Raw genomic sequence first — 17,499 nt, forward strand, 5'->3', positions numbered from 1 at the left:
TTGATTTTGTGTGATAGAAACCCAAAGAGGCAATAAGTGAAAGATTTCATATCTTAGAAATTCAGTGAGTATATACTGATGCTGAAGAAGAGAATATGAAAGAAACAAAGGCAGTGGAGGAAAGCCACCTTTCAAAAGTTTTTTTATTTGTATAAATGATTTTCTTGTGGCATGTCATGTAATGTGAATATTTCTATCCTTTTTCTGAACATGTATACTTGGTGATAAACAACAAAATCCTAATAGTCTCATTAACATCCATTTACCATCCATCCAGCCATCCATCCATCCATCCATCCATCCATCCATCCATCCATCCATCCATCCATCCATCCATCCATCCATCCATCCATCCATCCATCTATCCACCCACAGTTAAATCATTTATTTATAGAAGAAGTCTGTACTAATGATCTCCTTGGGAATGAGGCCTCCATTTGGATAAAAGAATTGGAAGATGTCTTGTTTGTTAAGTCAGTTAGATTCAGTCAAAGAATCAAAGACCTTTAGGAAATTTGAGGTAAGAGAATGGTTTTTATGGGCTGTTTTTAGTCTAGGCTCCTTGAAAGAAAAATCAATTACAATCCTATCATCCAGTTGTTGAGTGTCCTCTAGATCAAGCTTCTAGATGAATTAATGTGCTGTACTGATTTAGGAAAACAAATCCATTCCCCATTTGGTACGCTGCTGCTTATTCTTCAAATGCATTTAAATATCTTTCCATCGCTTACTTGTAGGGCAAACTTGGTTGTTCGTACTGCTGTGTTCCCATAGTGGGCCCTGGTCTTATTTCTAGGACAGCCCTGAGCACACTATAACGTAATTATGTATTTACATATGTGCCTTCCTACCCAACTCTGAACTCACTGAGGGCAGGGACTGGATTTTTCACATTTTATAATTCAGGTGCCTATTACAGTATCTGGCACACAGTAGGGACTTAATACAGGTTTTTGAAATGTTGACTAGGTTCAGTGCAACAAAAGCTAGTAGGTTGAGCGATTTGAAAAATATCAATCAACCAGATGATTTTCTTTGCTTTCAGCTGCAGCTGTAGTCTATGTGCAAACAAGTAATTTCAGTTAAATAAGATTTTATTTTATTTTTTCTCATTTTTGTATCAAAGTATGTTCCTGTAAAAATGGAAAAGTTTCTCTGCTACCTAGATTTCATCAGATGAGAGCCATTTACCGACAGTCTGTCAAAATGATTAAAAAAAGTTTGTATCCCCAGTATTCGTCCTGGCATCATGGTGCCCAAGAGCTAAGGATGAGCTGGCCAACATTAACGGGTAAAAAGAAGACAGCCAGCCCTTCCTTTTGATAAGACACAAAGGTTATTTTAACCTCCATTTCACATGCAATATTAATGTGCTTATTTAAATATTAATAGATCTAAGAGCCTGGAGCGATCAATACTTCACAGCCTCTGAGTCACTCGGGCTGGGGACTGTGCACATCTCTAGACGTCACTCTTTCATTGTGGCAGCCACATGCTACCTGGAGCCCTGGGGTGCGCTGGCTGCCAAGCTCAAAGGCCCTTCCTCAGGCGCAGTCCTGGCAACACTTCAGAGCACCCCAAGGGACCCTCTTCACAGAGTACCTGTCAGGGGCCCATCAAAAGAATAGAAAAGGGCAGGTCCATGGGGGTGGCTTTTTTCCTTTCACAAGAACTTCTATTGGCGAAATGACAACCCTAGAGCATAAACAGTGTTCCAAATTCTGAATCAAACCAAACAGCACAATTTGCTTTCTCCCATCTTCAAACTTAATTGCATTTTCATCAGTCTGTGGGGTTCTAGACAATAAAGAAACAGCGATTGGTTGTCTGCGTGTAGATTATTCACACTAAGAATCATACTGTCATTAGTTAATTAGGGCTGCTATACCAGAAATACCACAAATGGATGGCTTTAACAAACAGAAATTTATTCTTTCGCTGTTTAGGAGGCTAGAAGGCCAAATTCAGAGCGCCAGCTCTAGGGGAAAACTTTTTCTTTCTGTCGGCTCTGGAGGAAGGTCCTTGTCTCTTCAGCTTCTGCTTCCTGGTTTTTTGGAGATCTCCGTGAGTCTTAGCATCTAGCTTACCCCATCTCTGCTTCTCTCATGCTTGTTTAATCTCTTTTATATCTCAAAAGACATTGACTCAAGACACATCCTACACTATGTGTCTCATTAACATAACAAAGACAACCCATTCCCAAATGGGATTATAACCACAGGCATAGAGGTTAGGAATCACAACATATATTCTTGGGGGATATAATTCAGTCCACAAGACATACTATCTCTAGGTCTTCAGCTATGGGATCTCAGCTGGGTTCCATGGGACTTCTAGTCCCTTCGGTGGTGAAGTGCACTATGGGAATGGAGTGGTGCCATCCTCCTACAAGGTACCCTGCGAGCTGGGGACTAGAGGGTTCTGCACGCTAGAACTTCCAGTCATCATCAATACAGGATCTTCCTGTGATTTAGCTCCTGATTGCATTTGTAGTGGTATTGATAGACTAATAATATTCAATGCAGTTTAACAAATATTTATTAAATGCTTGCTTAGCACTGTGCTAAGTGTTAAGAGTAGTCCATAGATGGTGAAATGATTAATGCACACGGCTAATAACCAGAAAATTGGTAGTTCAAGCCCACCCAGAGACACCTTGGAAAAAAGGCCTGGTGATCTACTTCCAGAAAATCAGCCACTGAAACCCTGTGGAGCACATTCTACTCTCATACACACGGGGTCACTCAGAGTTGGTGTTGACTTGACGGCAACTGGTAAAAATAACGGCAAGAGGAACTCAAAACACGAAGTATGTACTTTCATACAAACCAAACCTGTTGCCGTCGAGTCGATTCTGACTCATAGCAACCCTATAGGACAGAGTAGAACTGCCCCACAGGGTTTCCAAGGAGCGCCTGGTGGGTTTGAACTGCTGACCTTTTGGTTAGCTGCCATAGCTCTTAACCACTGCACCACCAGCGTTTCCACTTTCATACAAAGAGCTTGCAATCTAGTTGTGATTCGATCATACATATAGGTGAATATTAATGTCGGATGAATGAATGAATGAATGAATAAATGCATGAGTGAAATGCCAAAGTGGACAATGGGGCTAATCATCAGCATCCTGGAGTGTTTTAAAAGACATACAGATTATGAGGCCTAAACACAGTCATAATGTTTCATCAGTATAAATAATAAGCATTTATATAGCTCAGAGCCTGGAGGTCAGCTGGGAGTGGGTGATCTCGGCTGGGCTCACTGAGTAGCTCTGCTGATCTTGCCTGGCTTGCTGATTCTGCAGGTTGGCTGGGGTTTGGCTGATATTGGTGGGGCTCAGCTAGGTGACTCTGCTTCTCACTGCAGTTCTGTAGGTCAACTTGGGTGTATCTGCTTCAGAGTGTGGCAGCTGGGGGGGTCTCCCTCAGGTGCCTCTCATCCTCCACCTGGGACAAGTAGGGTAGCCTGCTCTTCCAACGGTGATGGCAGAGGCATAGGAAGGAATAGGAAACAGGCACGCCGACACTTCTGTATCATTCTATTGCCCTACACAAGTCACAAGGCCAAACCAAAGTCAAAGAGTGGGAAATATACTGCGCCCCTTTAGACATGGTCCTGCAGAGCTACATGACAGAAGTTATAAATCTAGGGACCGATGAGGCATTGACATCAATGATGCCATTGTCCACATTTGCTGCACTCAGGAAGAATTTGTGGAAAATGGTACTTGAGAGGGGCCCATGAACCTGGGCTGAGTCTCAGCACAGGACTTTGGAGCTCCTTAGAGGGCGGCCCATTGCTTCCCCGCTAAAAGAAGTGGCCTCTCTCCCAAGCATCTGGGGTCTGGCGCCTCTCTCTGTGATTGCTTGGAAGCCAGGAGATGTAGTTTCCTAGGGCCCAGAGAAAACCTCATTTGGAGAAACTAGTTGCTACCTTACACTGTCTTCACCCACTTTGGGGACTAGCCCTCCTTTATGAATATTCATGAATATTCTTTTAGTTGGAAGATCTGTGAGAGAAAAGATGATGGAGATCAGAAATTCTGCTTTCCCTGAAGCACTCTTAATTGCATCCCTGGCCATCAGCAGTGGGTCTTCTCTTTCCCTTTACCTTCTGTTTGCTTGGATGCTATTTTCCAAAGCCTTTGCTCAGCCTTTTGGCCTTAACTCTCCCAGCCTCACCATCTTGTGTTGACCCAGGTGATGTGCCCCTTTTTCTACGTTTATAACTCTGCACACACCGGGTAGGCGGTTGGGCACTCACGCTGGTTTCCGGAGGCATGCCTCCATTTCGTCTTCACCAGGGTGATCTGCAGTCGTGCAGAGTTGCAATCTCAACTCTTTTGAGAAGGAAATGAATGTTTACTGAGCATCTATTACATGTCAGGCTCCATGCACGTGTTATCTCAATGATCCCTCACAACAAGCCTGAATGATAAGATATTCATTCTGCCCATTTCATAAATGAGGCAATTAAGTCCAAAGAGTCTGAACACTCCAGTCTAAGGCTGTACAACTATGAGTTAGGGAGCCAGGAGTCATGCTCAGGTCTGACTCAGTTTCCGCTCTTGTCACATTGTCATTGCCCTGCCCATACGCCTTTGTTCTTACGATTTCTGTTCGTGATGGTTGTTTTCCAACTGTCAGTGCTGTAACGCTGCCTGAAGACTCCCTCTGTCTGCTGGGTCCTATCCTGCTCCTGTGTAAGATGGGACAGAGGAGCCGGGAATTAACCACCTCGTAGCCCCACAGCCTCACACCTCACCCTGCTTCAAGGCAGCAGCTCTCAAGCAGTGACTAACAGGAGCTGGGGGGTAACTCTGAGGCAGGCTCTGTCTACACAGTCTCCCAGAGTTCCCCAGGGAGATGAGCTTCCACTGCCCACAGTGGAAATGGCTTGATAACAAACCCTTTCCTGGCTGTCCCTCCTTTCTGGTGTCCCTGCCTTTCTCCTCTGCTGGTGTTTCCTGGCATCTTCTCCCAAAGAAGCTCAACAAAACACAATAAAACAAAATAACCAGTTGCTGTGGATTTGACCTCGGCTCATGGTGACCTCATGTGTATCAGAGTAGGACTGTGCCTCATTGGGTTCTCAGTGGCTAAGTTTTTGGAAGTAGATTGCCAGGCCTTTCTTCTGAAGTGGCAGGGCTCAAGAAACAGTGAGTGCATTCAATGGGAGCGTATATCCAGACTGTGTTCACAGGGATAAAGGAAGCCCTGATTTTAACACGATCTAAAACAGCTTCTTGGCCGATACCCATTTCACGTTATTACCACTTAGGATGGAAAAAGGCGAATTTTAATCATTTGGAATAGTGAGCGTTTACCAGTGTAACTGGATTCCTCAGACTAAATTCAAGGTCCTTAGAACAATAGGGTGGTAATAAAGGCGGCTATTATTATCGATGCAGGTTTGTTGAATTAAATTAACAGTAACAACTTATATTTATACATTGATTTGCAGTTTTCAAAGTATCTTAACTCTCAGTCAGATCCAGAGAAACAACAATGACGACCAGCATATTCTCTCTCTTGTCATATACAGAATAATGAAACCTTGAAAATTCTGCTTTTGAGAACATTGTGTGACATGATTACGAAAAAATTTTTGTCGTATTTGTCTGAAAAACCTCTGATAGTTTTCACTTCTCATTGAAAATAATTAGTAACAAGAAGGAGTTTTCCCAACATAGCACATCTGTATATTTTAACCTTCAATGAATTTCCAGTCATCCCGTCTGCGGCAGATGTTACAACGCCCTGCCCACACCTCTTTGGCCAGATGCCCTCAGGACCCCTGGGCAGTTCCAACTGCTAGTATCTGCATCTCTTTGCCCAGGGCAGGGGCAGATTATCCAACAGGCAGGGTAAGCAAGGTGTTCACTACAGATTACTAAGTAAGCACAAATAAGCCCATGCTTACCTCTCTTACTGGGTCATCCGCCCCGTCAGGGATTACAAATTTGAAAAAAGGCTTTGATTCTGTAGAAAGGTGCTGTGGGGTTGGCAGAGAGACAGATGCCAGCCACACCTAAAAGCAGAATCTTTGAAATGGTGAAAAAATGGGAAATTGTTCACGACAGCTAATGGTAAGCAAGGTAAGCACTGTGCTGACCTTGCCTATTGGATAATCTGCCCCTGGCCCAGGGATTTCTCTGAAGCTGTAGGAAGCTGCTCTGCCCCCTCCCACCGAAAAGCAGGTAGGAAGTGCTGCGATGTTAACACGCTCTGGGACCAGCCCTCAACCAATGCCTGATGGGAGCTGGTGTATAAATACCCCAAGCTTCCTACTGCTCCTGCAGGGAACTCTGATGCTCAATCGACTGTACTGTCAGGAATCCCCAGAGGGATTAAGCTCCATTTGCCCCCTGTTGTTACTTATTCGATAAAGCAATTTGTCGGCAGCCTTCCTTGCCTGTGTTGTTACCTCCTCCTCTACTTCTGTTGAAACCGTTGTCTCAGGGCCTGCTTCTGGGGGACCCAAACAAAGACCTTCCAAAGTCCATTTCCTTAACAGGGCACTGGCTTACCTCATCACGTCCAAGCTATTAAGTCACTTAACAAGGTGTGAAGCTGCCTGTTAATCCTTTGCTCAAATAATTTTGGAGCCTATTACTATCCACTGATTTCATGGCTCTCCTGGGCACGTCTATTTTACTTGCAATTCTCCTTCTGCAAATTATAGTGTAAAATTTATAATTAAAAATAAAGATGATAAGTGCTATTAGTGACTTGACTCAACTCTACACAGGCTGAGAGGGGCACGGGGACTGGCAGAAACCAGTTGGTTTGCGTTCCCTGCTGAAGACTTAAGAATGAGATATTTGAATATTCCGGTTTTCTCACCTCTACCAACAATAAAGTTTTCATAGCCGCCTGTGTGCGTGTGTGAATGTGTGTGTGTCTGTGTATAAATGTCTCTGTAAGGCTCCAAGTGTTTGATGAATGATGAAGACTCAGATCTTGCTCCATAGGAGTTATCAAGACGTGCAGTTTTGAACAGAACTGAACACATTTGCTGTTCAATGCTTAGATGCTGTCTAGTTGAAGTTTAGCATAGGTGCTGTCGTCTCTACTACAACTTCTCCACCAAAGAGCCATTAACCCTCTTCTTGACCATTTCTAGATATGGAGAACTTATTACCTCCTGGGAGAGTTATCTCCATTTATTTACCATCCTTAGTGGAAACCCTGGTGGCGTAGTGGTTAAGTGCTACAGCTGCTAACCAAAGGATTGGCAGTTTGAATCCACCAGGTGCTCCTTGGAAACTCTATGGGGCAGTTCCACTCTGTCCTATTGGGTTGCTATGAGTCGGAATTGACTCAATGGCACTGGGTTTGGGTTTTTTTTACCCATTAATTAGACTATTCTTCCTTTAACTAAACCAAAATCTTCCTTTCGCTATGGGAATTTTCTTGGGGGAAAATCACCAAACAAATTAAATGCCTCATCCCACACGGAGACTTTGAAATATTTGGAAACATATTTAATGTCCCTCTTAAGTTTTCTTTTTTCCAGGATAAACGTTTCCAGTTCTTTCAGCTTTCCTTAGCAGACCGTGGTTTGGAGGCCCTCTACTGCCCCTGTCATTTTCTTCCCTGTTGCTGTCCCTTTTAGAGCGAGAACCAGTTGGAAACAGCCTAATTGCCTAGCAATTCGGGACTGGCATATGTAGATAAGTTACGGCATAGTTACACGAGGTCATACTCTATGTAGCCCTTAAAATCATGCTTTGAAGAATAGTTAACAACACAAGAAGTATTGTCATGACATCATATCGAGTGGAATATGGGAATGATGTATACACAAAAAGGGCCCAACTTCATAAAAAATGATACAAGTGCATGTAGAAATAAAATTCCAAAAATCTGTCAGAATATTAAGAATGGTGATACTAGAGTTAGTTTTGAATCTGTTTTATGCTTTTCCAAGTTTTCTACAGTGTGTATTTTTTAATTAGGAAAAAAAATTTTTTTCTCTAAAGAAACGAAAGAAAAAAGAATACTCACAGAACCATAGAGTGCTTCTAGTATGTTCTGAAGGTTGCTGATTTGAGGGGAGCTGACACCTCTCAGTTTGATGCTTCACCTCTACCGATCTGATCTGTTTTAGATTAGGATTTTTGGTAGGTGAGTCACTCTACTGACTGCATTGACCTTCAGGTAATCAGAGCCTCTGATGATTTTTTTTTTGCATATGAATTACTATTACTATATCTTTTAAACCTGGTAACTGGCATTGGGGCAGCAGAAGTGCCTGGGCTGGGCTGGCTGGAAGAAGGGAAGGACACCAATGCCCTGCCCCATGACCTGGCAGTGTGTGCAGGAGGTGACTCACCCTCCTTAGTTTTACAGCACAACAGGCAGTCGCCCCACCTTGAAGCCCCCCAGATGGTGAGATGGATCAACCGTGGTTTACCAGAGCACGCCAACCCTATCTGGCTGTTCTTACTGAAGATGGATGGAGCCCTGGAAGCGCAGTGCTTAATTACTCGGTTGCTAACTGAAATGTTGGCGGTTGCAACCATGGCTTTGAACTGGTCAGCTCTGGTCTGAACCCCTGCTGAGAATTTGCATTTCTAACAAGTTCTCTGCTGAGAATTTGCATTTGCACCCCAGATATACTGAATCTACAGTTTAACAAGATCCGCAGGTGATTCTTATGTATAACTTCCTGGGAACTTGTTAAGTCAAACTCATTGCCATTGAGTTGAATTTGACTCATTGCCACCCTGTAGAACAGAGTAGAACTGCCCTGGACGGTTTCTAAGGAGCAGCTTCTTAACCACTGCACCACCAGGGCTCTGGGAACTTGTTAGAAATGCAAATTATCAGCAGGGCTTCGAACTGGAATGAACCGGTTTGAAGCCCTGTTCTAATCCCCTCAGTCGCTCCTCCAGAGAAAGATTACAACCTAGAAAACCCCATGGGGCAGTTCTATTTTGTCACATGGAGATGCTGTGATTGGACTCCACACCACACGGCAACAAAGAAAAATGGAGGGAACTCATGCACAGTCACAGCCCAGCCGGGGAAGCACTCACCTTGGAGCCCCAGGACAAGAAGACAGATGCTGCCTGGATGGCAGGGAGCAACCCTCTGGGGCCAAACGTGGTGCCCTGCCTCCATTATCCCAGCCGTGTCTTTGTAAGGAAAGGCCCCTGGCACCCCAGAGCCTGGGAGCAAATGTAACACAAACATTTCTAAATCTCCCCTTTGGAGAAATCTCCAGGGTCTGCAGCTCCCAGGGAGGCGGTAGAGGAGGCAGCTGAGTCAGGAGCCGGCCCTACTTGGGGTGACCCCTCGCAGTTCGGAGCAGTGATCTTTAAGGAAGTAAAATGAAGTTTGCGGGCGGAGCGGAGGTGTGGGGAGAAGGAGACAGAACTGCTCCTTAGGTGTCACCGACGGCAAGGCAGCTGCTTATTGTCTTGCCTGCAAGATGGGTTATAATCTCTGGTAATGTAGCCTTGGTTTAGTCATTTCTCTCTGGGGGCATATTGGCTGGATTATGCCAGTGAGTCATTTAACATTTTTTTTGTTTTTAATTAACAAATATGCCCAGCCTGATGCATACTCTTCTAGATTTAGTAAGCCCACGCAGGACATAGAAACCCGACTCCTTCGTAATCACCAATATCCTCGGCATCCCCCAATACACTAAATGCTTTGAAACTTCTCATTGTTTTTTGCAACAGGGACACATAGTTTCCTGGACAAATGACTTACTGGTCAAAAAGCCCAGCCGTGTTTACTGTCATTCTCTGCTAGTATTTCTTGTTTGTGGATGCTGTGAGGCAAACTGGAAGGGCAGTAGGCATTAGCAAAAAACAACAAAAAAAGATAACGTTCTCGCTTTTGTAAAGCCATTGTTGTTTCACTTTCTCGCTTTTTTTTTTTTTTGCTATTGGTTTTGTCCAGCAAGAACCTAAATAGCTTATTTCCCCACTTGTATTTAGTGTTACTTCACCAAGTCTCTGTCTTCTTCACCTCATCCCTGTATCTATTTTCTTGGCCCTCTGTGCTTTCAGGCTGTGGGTTTCCTTCTTTGCTTCTCACAGTCATCTGTCTTTGCCTGCAGCCAGAACCCACTCCTTAGCCTTTTGCCTCCAGGCCGAGCTTGGCTCCAACAGAAGGGCAGCTCCAGCGTGCGTGCGTGTGCGCGCACGTGCATGTGTGTACCTGTGCCTGTGTGTTCCTAATAAAAGGTGTCAGAACACTTAAGCTGCACACATTTCCAAACATAGGTCAGCTTGTACTTACATAGTTGGAGGCGAGGTCCGGATGGAGGTAGTCAATCCCTGTGAAAAGACAAGGACAGCACAGGAACCAAACATTAATATCTGCCAACTCTGTCCTCGGGAAAACTGCCCCAAGCTCCCTCCTTAGGTTGAGAGACTGGCGAGTGAGGTGAGGGCTGAGGGGCACACACCCCGAGGCCTCCCAGCCTTGTGTCTGTTGCCACATTAGGATGTGAGCCATTGCCGTGTGGAGAGACACTGCCGTGTGGAAAGACAGCTGCCATCAGAGGCACGGTGGGGGAGTGAAGCCAGCTAGAGCTTGGGGCCCACGGATACAACTTCTGACACGAACGTCAGCACGAAGGGGCTGAGTGACCTCAAGATGGATGGCTCATCGGAGCGGTGATTATAAGAGACTGGCAGGAATCCTGACATTTCTAAAGCATCAACTGCCATTTCTTCTGCAAGGCAACTGGCCCAGGGGAGGAAAAGTGATTATTATTTAACAGGGCACAGACAGCAATGGATTCAGAGAACATTCTCTGGCGTGGAAATAAGACGAGTAGCATGGCTCAGAGAGAAAAGCCATCAGGCCGTGGGTGGATGGTTCCCGGTGCAGTGTCCGGCCGGGAGCTGACGCTTCAGACTTATCAGAATGTGGCGTTCCAGAAAGCCTGAGGACTCAAATCTCTCAGCTCGGGCCGTGTGCTTCCTCCGGAATGAGTGTCTACCTTGTTGTGCAGTAGTTATTCCAAGGCTGGAATTTGGTCTGGGAGCACTGCCGAGTTCCACCAGACTCTTGGGCCTCGGCAAGTATCGTGGAAATTCAATGGCAAATTGAAAAGCCCTCACCCAGGTCTGCAAAGCTCAGGTATTCTCTGTAGCACACAGCCCTCCAAGAACCAAGCCAGGGACCTGACGTCATTTAGCCTAATGGTTAAGAGTGTAGGTTTTGGAGTCAAACATCCGAGTCCGAATCCCAACTGCCTTGCTAACTGGCTGTGTGACTTTAAGCAAGTTGCTTGGCCTCTCTGTGCTTGCTTCTTCCTACAGTGAAGGACTAAAGAAACCAATGTGTGTGGTGTGTGTCACCTAGCAACTGGTGCAGAGCCAGCATTTAGTAACTGTGTTGGGTTGACAATACTTAAAAGCTAGAAGTATCATTAACTCCTTCCTGTGGCTGGCGTCTTCACCATATGCATCCTAAGGCTGGGTCACAGTTACAGTGTTGCCTTGCAGAAAGGAACTTGCATCTGGGACATATACTTCTAAAAAGGAATTTTCCTTTGTTTTTTCTGGTTATACAAATAATTTCTGGACTGGGAGTCACTGTCCTACAGCACGCGTTCCATTTTTCTGCTAGTGTTTTGACATAGGAAACCCTGGTAGTGTAGTGGTTAAGTGCAACGGCTGCTAACCAAAAGGTAGGCAGTTTGAATCTGCCAGGTGCACCTTGGAAGCTCTATGGGGCAGTTGTACTCCGTCCTATAGGGTCACTATGAGCCGGAATCGACTTGACGGCCCTGGGTTTTGGTTCGGTTTTGACATATAAAGCAATTGATGTCATTGTGGAGTCTTTCTACATCTAGGGAGAGTATAGCCAGGTACTTCCTACCTCCCACACACCAATCATAACACCCCATCCTTCCACTCCCCTCGCAGGGATGGAGGAAGGAAAGAGATCATGACACTTAAAGACAGTATTTTTAAAGGTTGCTGGTCTTTGTCTTGGACCTGATTCAGAGACGGTCAATGTGGCTGGGGTCGTGGAGGGGAGTACAGGCTTTGAGACCAACAGATCCAGCTCCATTCCAGGCTCAGGCACGGTAATATTTGTGTGGCTTGGGTCAAGTGACACGATCTCTCTAAGCCTCAGTTTCCTCTTCTTTGAAAGGGGGATATTACCTACCCAAAGCAAAAGCATTTGCTAAGATTAGAGATAATTCATTGGAAGTGCTTGGCTGGTGGGAAATACTCGATAAGTTATGTTTCTTATCATCGCCAGTACCCTCACCTACCACAGCACTGGAGTAATGTGGGCGACACAGCCGAGCAGAGACCTTTTTAAAAACCAACTTGGCTTTAGAATGTTGCCTTGAAATTAAGTGGTAATTGGTTACATCTGATCTTGTCCTCACTGAATGGGAGGCCACTCTTACCCCAAACGTGCTCATCTTGCTAGTTAACAGTGGGTTTGGAGAATGGCTTTGTAGCCATTCTTTTCTTCATTTTTTGGAGAGTCTCACTGGATAAGCATGAATTAACAATGGCCACAATCCTTTGTCGCTCTCTTCCCCAGGAGGTGAAGTCTATTTCCCCTTGCCTTCCCCTCCCAGTCTGGACTGGCCCTGTGACCATTTATCCCCTAGAAGTCGTGGGAAGAATGCTTGCCCACTCCAGGTTCAGCCTTTATGAAGACTGGGAGCATCTGCTTTTTTCTGTCTTGGAATGCCTGCTCTTGGAAGCCCTAAGGAGACCTGTAAGAAATCTAGCTACCTTGCTAGAGAGACTACCTAGAAGAACCTTATGGAAAGGAGAGGCCCTGGGAAAATTAGGAGAAGGAGGGAAGCCAAACCCGCTCAGCATCCCAGTTGATCCTCTAGTTGACACCAATCCCAGCTATCGTCTTACTCCAACCATATGAAAGACCCTAAATAAGACCATCAGCAGATCTGTCCAGAAGGTCAACTGAAAGAAATGGTTGAGAGATAGCAAGGTTGTTGCTTTAAGCCATTTCATTTTGGGGCGGTTTGTTCTGCAGCAGTAGATGACCAAACGATGGAGAATTTGGGAGTTATAATGGGAAGGTCAAAGAGCTCACTTTTTAGGAGATCCCAAAAGCCAGCAATCAGCTGAAGAAATAAGATCGATTGAGAAATTCTACCGGGACCTTCTAAAGGGCTTGGCCTCTCAAGGCCAGGAAATGTAAAATAGAAGCAGGCTTCTTCCCTCTTCTTTCTTATATTTGAAAGGGAAGATTTAAGAGTCAGTCAAGGCACTATAGTTAAGGAATCTCAAAATGGCAACTGCAGCCCTGTTGGAGGTTTTGTAGGAGCAATGAACATGCTCATTGCCACTGTAGAACTACTTCTGGGGTGGCTTCTCTGGTACCAGCAGGAGAGTCCTCAGTAAATATGTTGTTAGAAATGGTCAATACAACATATCTTAACCAGGTTCCCTTCAAACTAGATGCAATGCTTCTGGGTGAGCTAGCCTCAACCACTTTGAAAAGGTTTCGAAGCCAAAGCATTAGGAAGAAAGAAAAATATATAAGCACTTGACATCAATGTCTGCACGGTCCTGTGCAGTGCTCTGTCTTCTTATGAACATCCTTGGCCACTGAAGAAAGCTTTTACTCCACTTCAGAATGTTTCACATATAAAAAACACTAAGACAGTGTTTTTATGTGGATATTTAATGAATCCACATAGAGATAACATAGGTTTTCAGTTCTGGCTTCCTTTGCTTTACCCATCAACTCAGCTTCAAAGGTTTGATGCAGAGAACATGGAGCTTTTTGAGGATCTTCAGAAGGGAAAGGATCCATTGTTTTCATCTCTGTACAGCTTCTCCATGTAATTGAGACAATAATGCATCCAAAAAATCCCAAACCCGCTGCCACTGAGTTGATTCTACTCACAGCGACTCTATAGGACAGAGTAGAATGGCCCCATAGAGTTTCCAAGGCTGTAAATCTTTACGGAAGCAGACTGCCACATCTTTCTCCCTTGGAGTGGGTGGTGGGTTCAAACTGTCCACCTTTTGGTTAGTAGCTGAATAATGCACAGAGGAACTTTTATTGGAGGACCCAGATAGCTGATGCAGGGCCATGGCACATCCTCAGTGAAGTGACTACACGGTGATGACTCTCCAGAATCTTGGCAGAGCCAAGGACATGTGTCATTGGAAGAGCATCAAAGCAGCAAATCCATTGATTTTCCTATTGCAAACTGTAGAAATAAAGCTCTGCCAAATCTTTGGCTGGTAGACATACATAACTCATGGTAAGGGGCATGTGTAATAAAATGTTATCAAAGTGTGGCTTACAAGGTTCAATCTGAGAGCAGCAGTAAAGACAAAACTTCTTTAAACCCCAATCCTGTTACTGAAAATCTATCTCATGGATCTAGATCCGTGCTGTTTAATGGAGCTTTCCACCATGATGGAAATATTGAATTCAGTACACTAGCCACATGTGTCTATTGAGAACTCAAAATGAGGCTAGAGTGATTGAGGAACTGAATTTGTATTTAATCTTACTCAGTTTAAATTTCAGCCACATACGATTAGTGGCTACTACATGGGACAATGCACATGTAGAGATAGATTTAGAAGACACTTGAAGGTGAAGTGTAAGTAGAGGCCCAACAGAAAACTGCACGTCAGTAATGGATAACCAATTTCTTTGTTCATTTGTTGAGTTTTTTTTTTTTTTAATTTATTAATTCAACAAATATTTATTAAGGTCATGATCAAGTTTGAGAGCCACTGTTCTGGAGCATGGTGAGGATTTGGCCCCAGGGCAGCGTGGCACTATGGCCCAGCATGGGGCCATTTTGTCTCTGATTAGCATCTCCCAGTCAATGACTCTTTCATCTTCCAGAGGCATGCAAACACACAGTTGCTTCCAAACAATGAAAGGGCTTCAGAGTACTCACCATCATCCATGATTCCAATGGTGACACCTTTCCCAGTGTAGCCCAGCTCCCAGGCTTCTGCCACATTCAAGTCAAGGCCGGGAGTGCCATCAGCTTGTCCGGTGTTGATCTGGTACATGAATTTCCAAGCAGAGACTCTAATTAATTGGTGTAGTAAAGCATTGTATAAAGTGTTTGCTTGACCTGCACTGCAGTGTGGTCCAGCCCAAAGGCCACATCTTCCATCAAACAGTGCTCTTCTGTGCCCCCACCCACCTCCTCCAGCTTTCTACTTCCTTTTTTTTGTATAAACAATTGATATTTTCTGTTTCATGTAAATAAGCAAACACAGTTTCAAGTCCTTCCCCATCTCTTACAACTAGATTGATATTTTTAAACTTCTCCTATATAAACATCTTAGAGCTGCCATTGCAAAAAAGCCTTCCCAATTTAGAATTAAGTGCTCACTTGGGTAGCTCTTTGCTTATGCCTCACATTTTGAACTTAGCAGGTATTGTCTTGGGTTATTCTTATTTGAAGATGATTTCCTCACTAAATAATAGTATCTTTTGCAGGAAGGCACACGTCCCATTTATCTTTGTAATTTCAGCACCACCACACCAAACTTCGTTCAAAACTATTTGTTGAAATGAGTTAAAGAAAGTTGGCTCAACTTTAGTGCATGTTCTAATGAAGAAAAATGAAACCATCCCCTCCAAAATATACCAAAAAAGAAAAAAAAAAAAAGAGTAAATCCCAAGTAAATATGTTTACTACATTCTTTCTATGCATCTTGTTCCATTCAGATTTCCTCAAAATGGGTCATAAAAAAATAATGGAGCCAGAGCATTTACGGTACTAGCTAAAACGTTGTGTGAATGTCATTACTGTTCTTTACAGAAATTATGGTTCTCCTTCCAAACACATGTTAAAATTACACTGCCCCACCCTTTGAAGTTAGAATGGCCCTGTGACTGGCTTTGGGCAATAAGATGTGAGTTCATGTGCCATCTGTCCCATCCAAGCAGAAGCTTTAAGAATAGTGTACAAGTTGCCCCTTCCCCCTGCTAAGGTGTTATGAAAGCAGCTGAGATGGAGCCTCCATCAGCCAGAGTCCATGAGGATTCTGAAGCACTGGACATGTTACATGAGTGGGGAACAAGCTTTGGTTTTGTTAAGCCACTGAAATTTGGGGGCTGTTTGTTGCTGGAACAAACCTAGCCTATCCTGACTAAAAGAAAATTTGCTGATGAATTGATTCTGACTCATGACAACCCTGTGTGTGTCAAAATAGAAGTGTGCTCCATAGGGCTTTCAATGGCTCATTTTTCAGATGTAGATTGCCAAGCTTTTCTTCTGAGGTGCCTCTGGGTAGACTCGAACAGCCTACTTTTCAGTTAGCAGCCAAGTTAACCATTTGTAGCACCCAGGAACTTCTGCTCATACGTAAGCTTGTTCAGAAATTTCAGAATTCCATGCCCCAAAGCGTAAGACACAGTCAAGCTCTGAAACCCCAAGAAGGACGGTGGATGCCTTCCCACAATGTAGCAGTCTACAGGGTCACAATTGAATTTTCTCTCTTGATCATCCCCTTTTAATCTTAAAAAAAGAAAAACTTCATTCATGTTTACCAATTGCAGTCCCTTCTTTCCCTTCAATAGGCCCTGTAGTTCAGGTTGGCTTGGAATCACTGGACCCCTTTTAAACATAACCCAATCAATCCAAATGGATCATGGAAGACTATTGGCAAGCCAGAAAATATTCACAGACAGTCTGGGTTTCAGTGCCTTTAATATTGCATCAATGAAGCCCATAGAACTGATTTCCTGCCATTATTTTAGGAAGCACTTAAACTGCTACTTTGTTACTTTAGTCTCCATGCTTTCTCGCTTGTCTCTTTGTGAGGTCAGCTGACTCATTCTCTGGTGCGTTATATCCTCCCATTTCTCTGTCTGTTGAGACCCCTGAATCACTCCTCCCAGGCCCTGGACTTTTTTTTACATGTTATTGCAAGTCTTCACTCACAAACTGACACACTTTTCAGAGTGCTGGGAGAATCTCATCAGCCGTTGGTTCTAGTTGGGAGAGCATGACTGTCTAGCAGTCCCCTAAGAAAGTGGCCTAGAGAACAAGATGCATATCAATACATGTCAGAGAAGGCAGAAAGGTTCACAGAGTTGGATGTTGGCAACATCTCATAGCCTAATGAAGAACCAGAAATACTTTGTGCAAACTCTCAAGATGAAAAACATTAGAAATGACACAGAGACACTTACCAGATACCATTGCTTTGTAAAAAGGGGATCATTCATGTTAATGTCGATCTCATTGATGTCTCTATACCCTCGCTTTTTTCTGTCAAACCCTTCCTGTTGCAAGGCCATCTTAACCTGAAATGAAAACATTGGTATGTTATCTGAAAATCAACCTGAATACCTCTCTTCTGGAATTTAGTTATTTATTGAGTGAATTCAAAGGTCATTTGTATATCATGTTTTTTTTTTTTTTCTCAGCATAAACCAAGTTTATCTCGTGTACATTCTTGCTTCGTGATTACTTTCCAAGAACGTCCACATATGCTTGTGTTGAACGAAACTGCCTTGGTGATGGCTCAAAGTAAGTTTC

At 44.0% G+C, this 17,499-nt stretch overlaps 1 protein-coding gene across 2 annotated transcripts in view; it reads right to left on the bottom strand.

Moving 5' to 3' along the window:
- Positions 1 to 17,499, bottom strand: part of PCSK2 (proprotein convertase subtilisin/kexin type 2) — a 328,111-nt gene that overhangs the window by 151,558 nt on the left and 159,054 nt on the right. For both annotated transcript variants that reach the window (XM_003411419.4, XM_003411418.3), the window contains 3 exons: positions 17,151 to 17,264; positions 14,896 to 15,004; positions 10,260 to 10,297 (listed from right to left, as the gene is read on the bottom strand). In XM_003411419.4, the coding sequence (XP_003411467.1) occupies positions 10,260 to 10,297; positions 14,896 to 15,004; positions 17,151 to 17,264 (261 nt within the window). The remainder of the gene's footprint in view (positions 1 to 10,259; positions 10,298 to 14,895; positions 15,005 to 17,150; positions 17,265 to 17,499) is intronic.

This window comes from Loxodonta africana, chromosome 24 (genome assembly GCF_030014295.1).
Source record: "Loxodonta africana isolate mLoxAfr1 chromosome 24, mLoxAfr1.hap2, whole genome shotgun sequence".
NCBI classification, from domain to species: domain Eukaryota; kingdom Metazoa; phylum Chordata; class Mammalia; order Proboscidea; family Elephantidae; genus Loxodonta; species Loxodonta africana.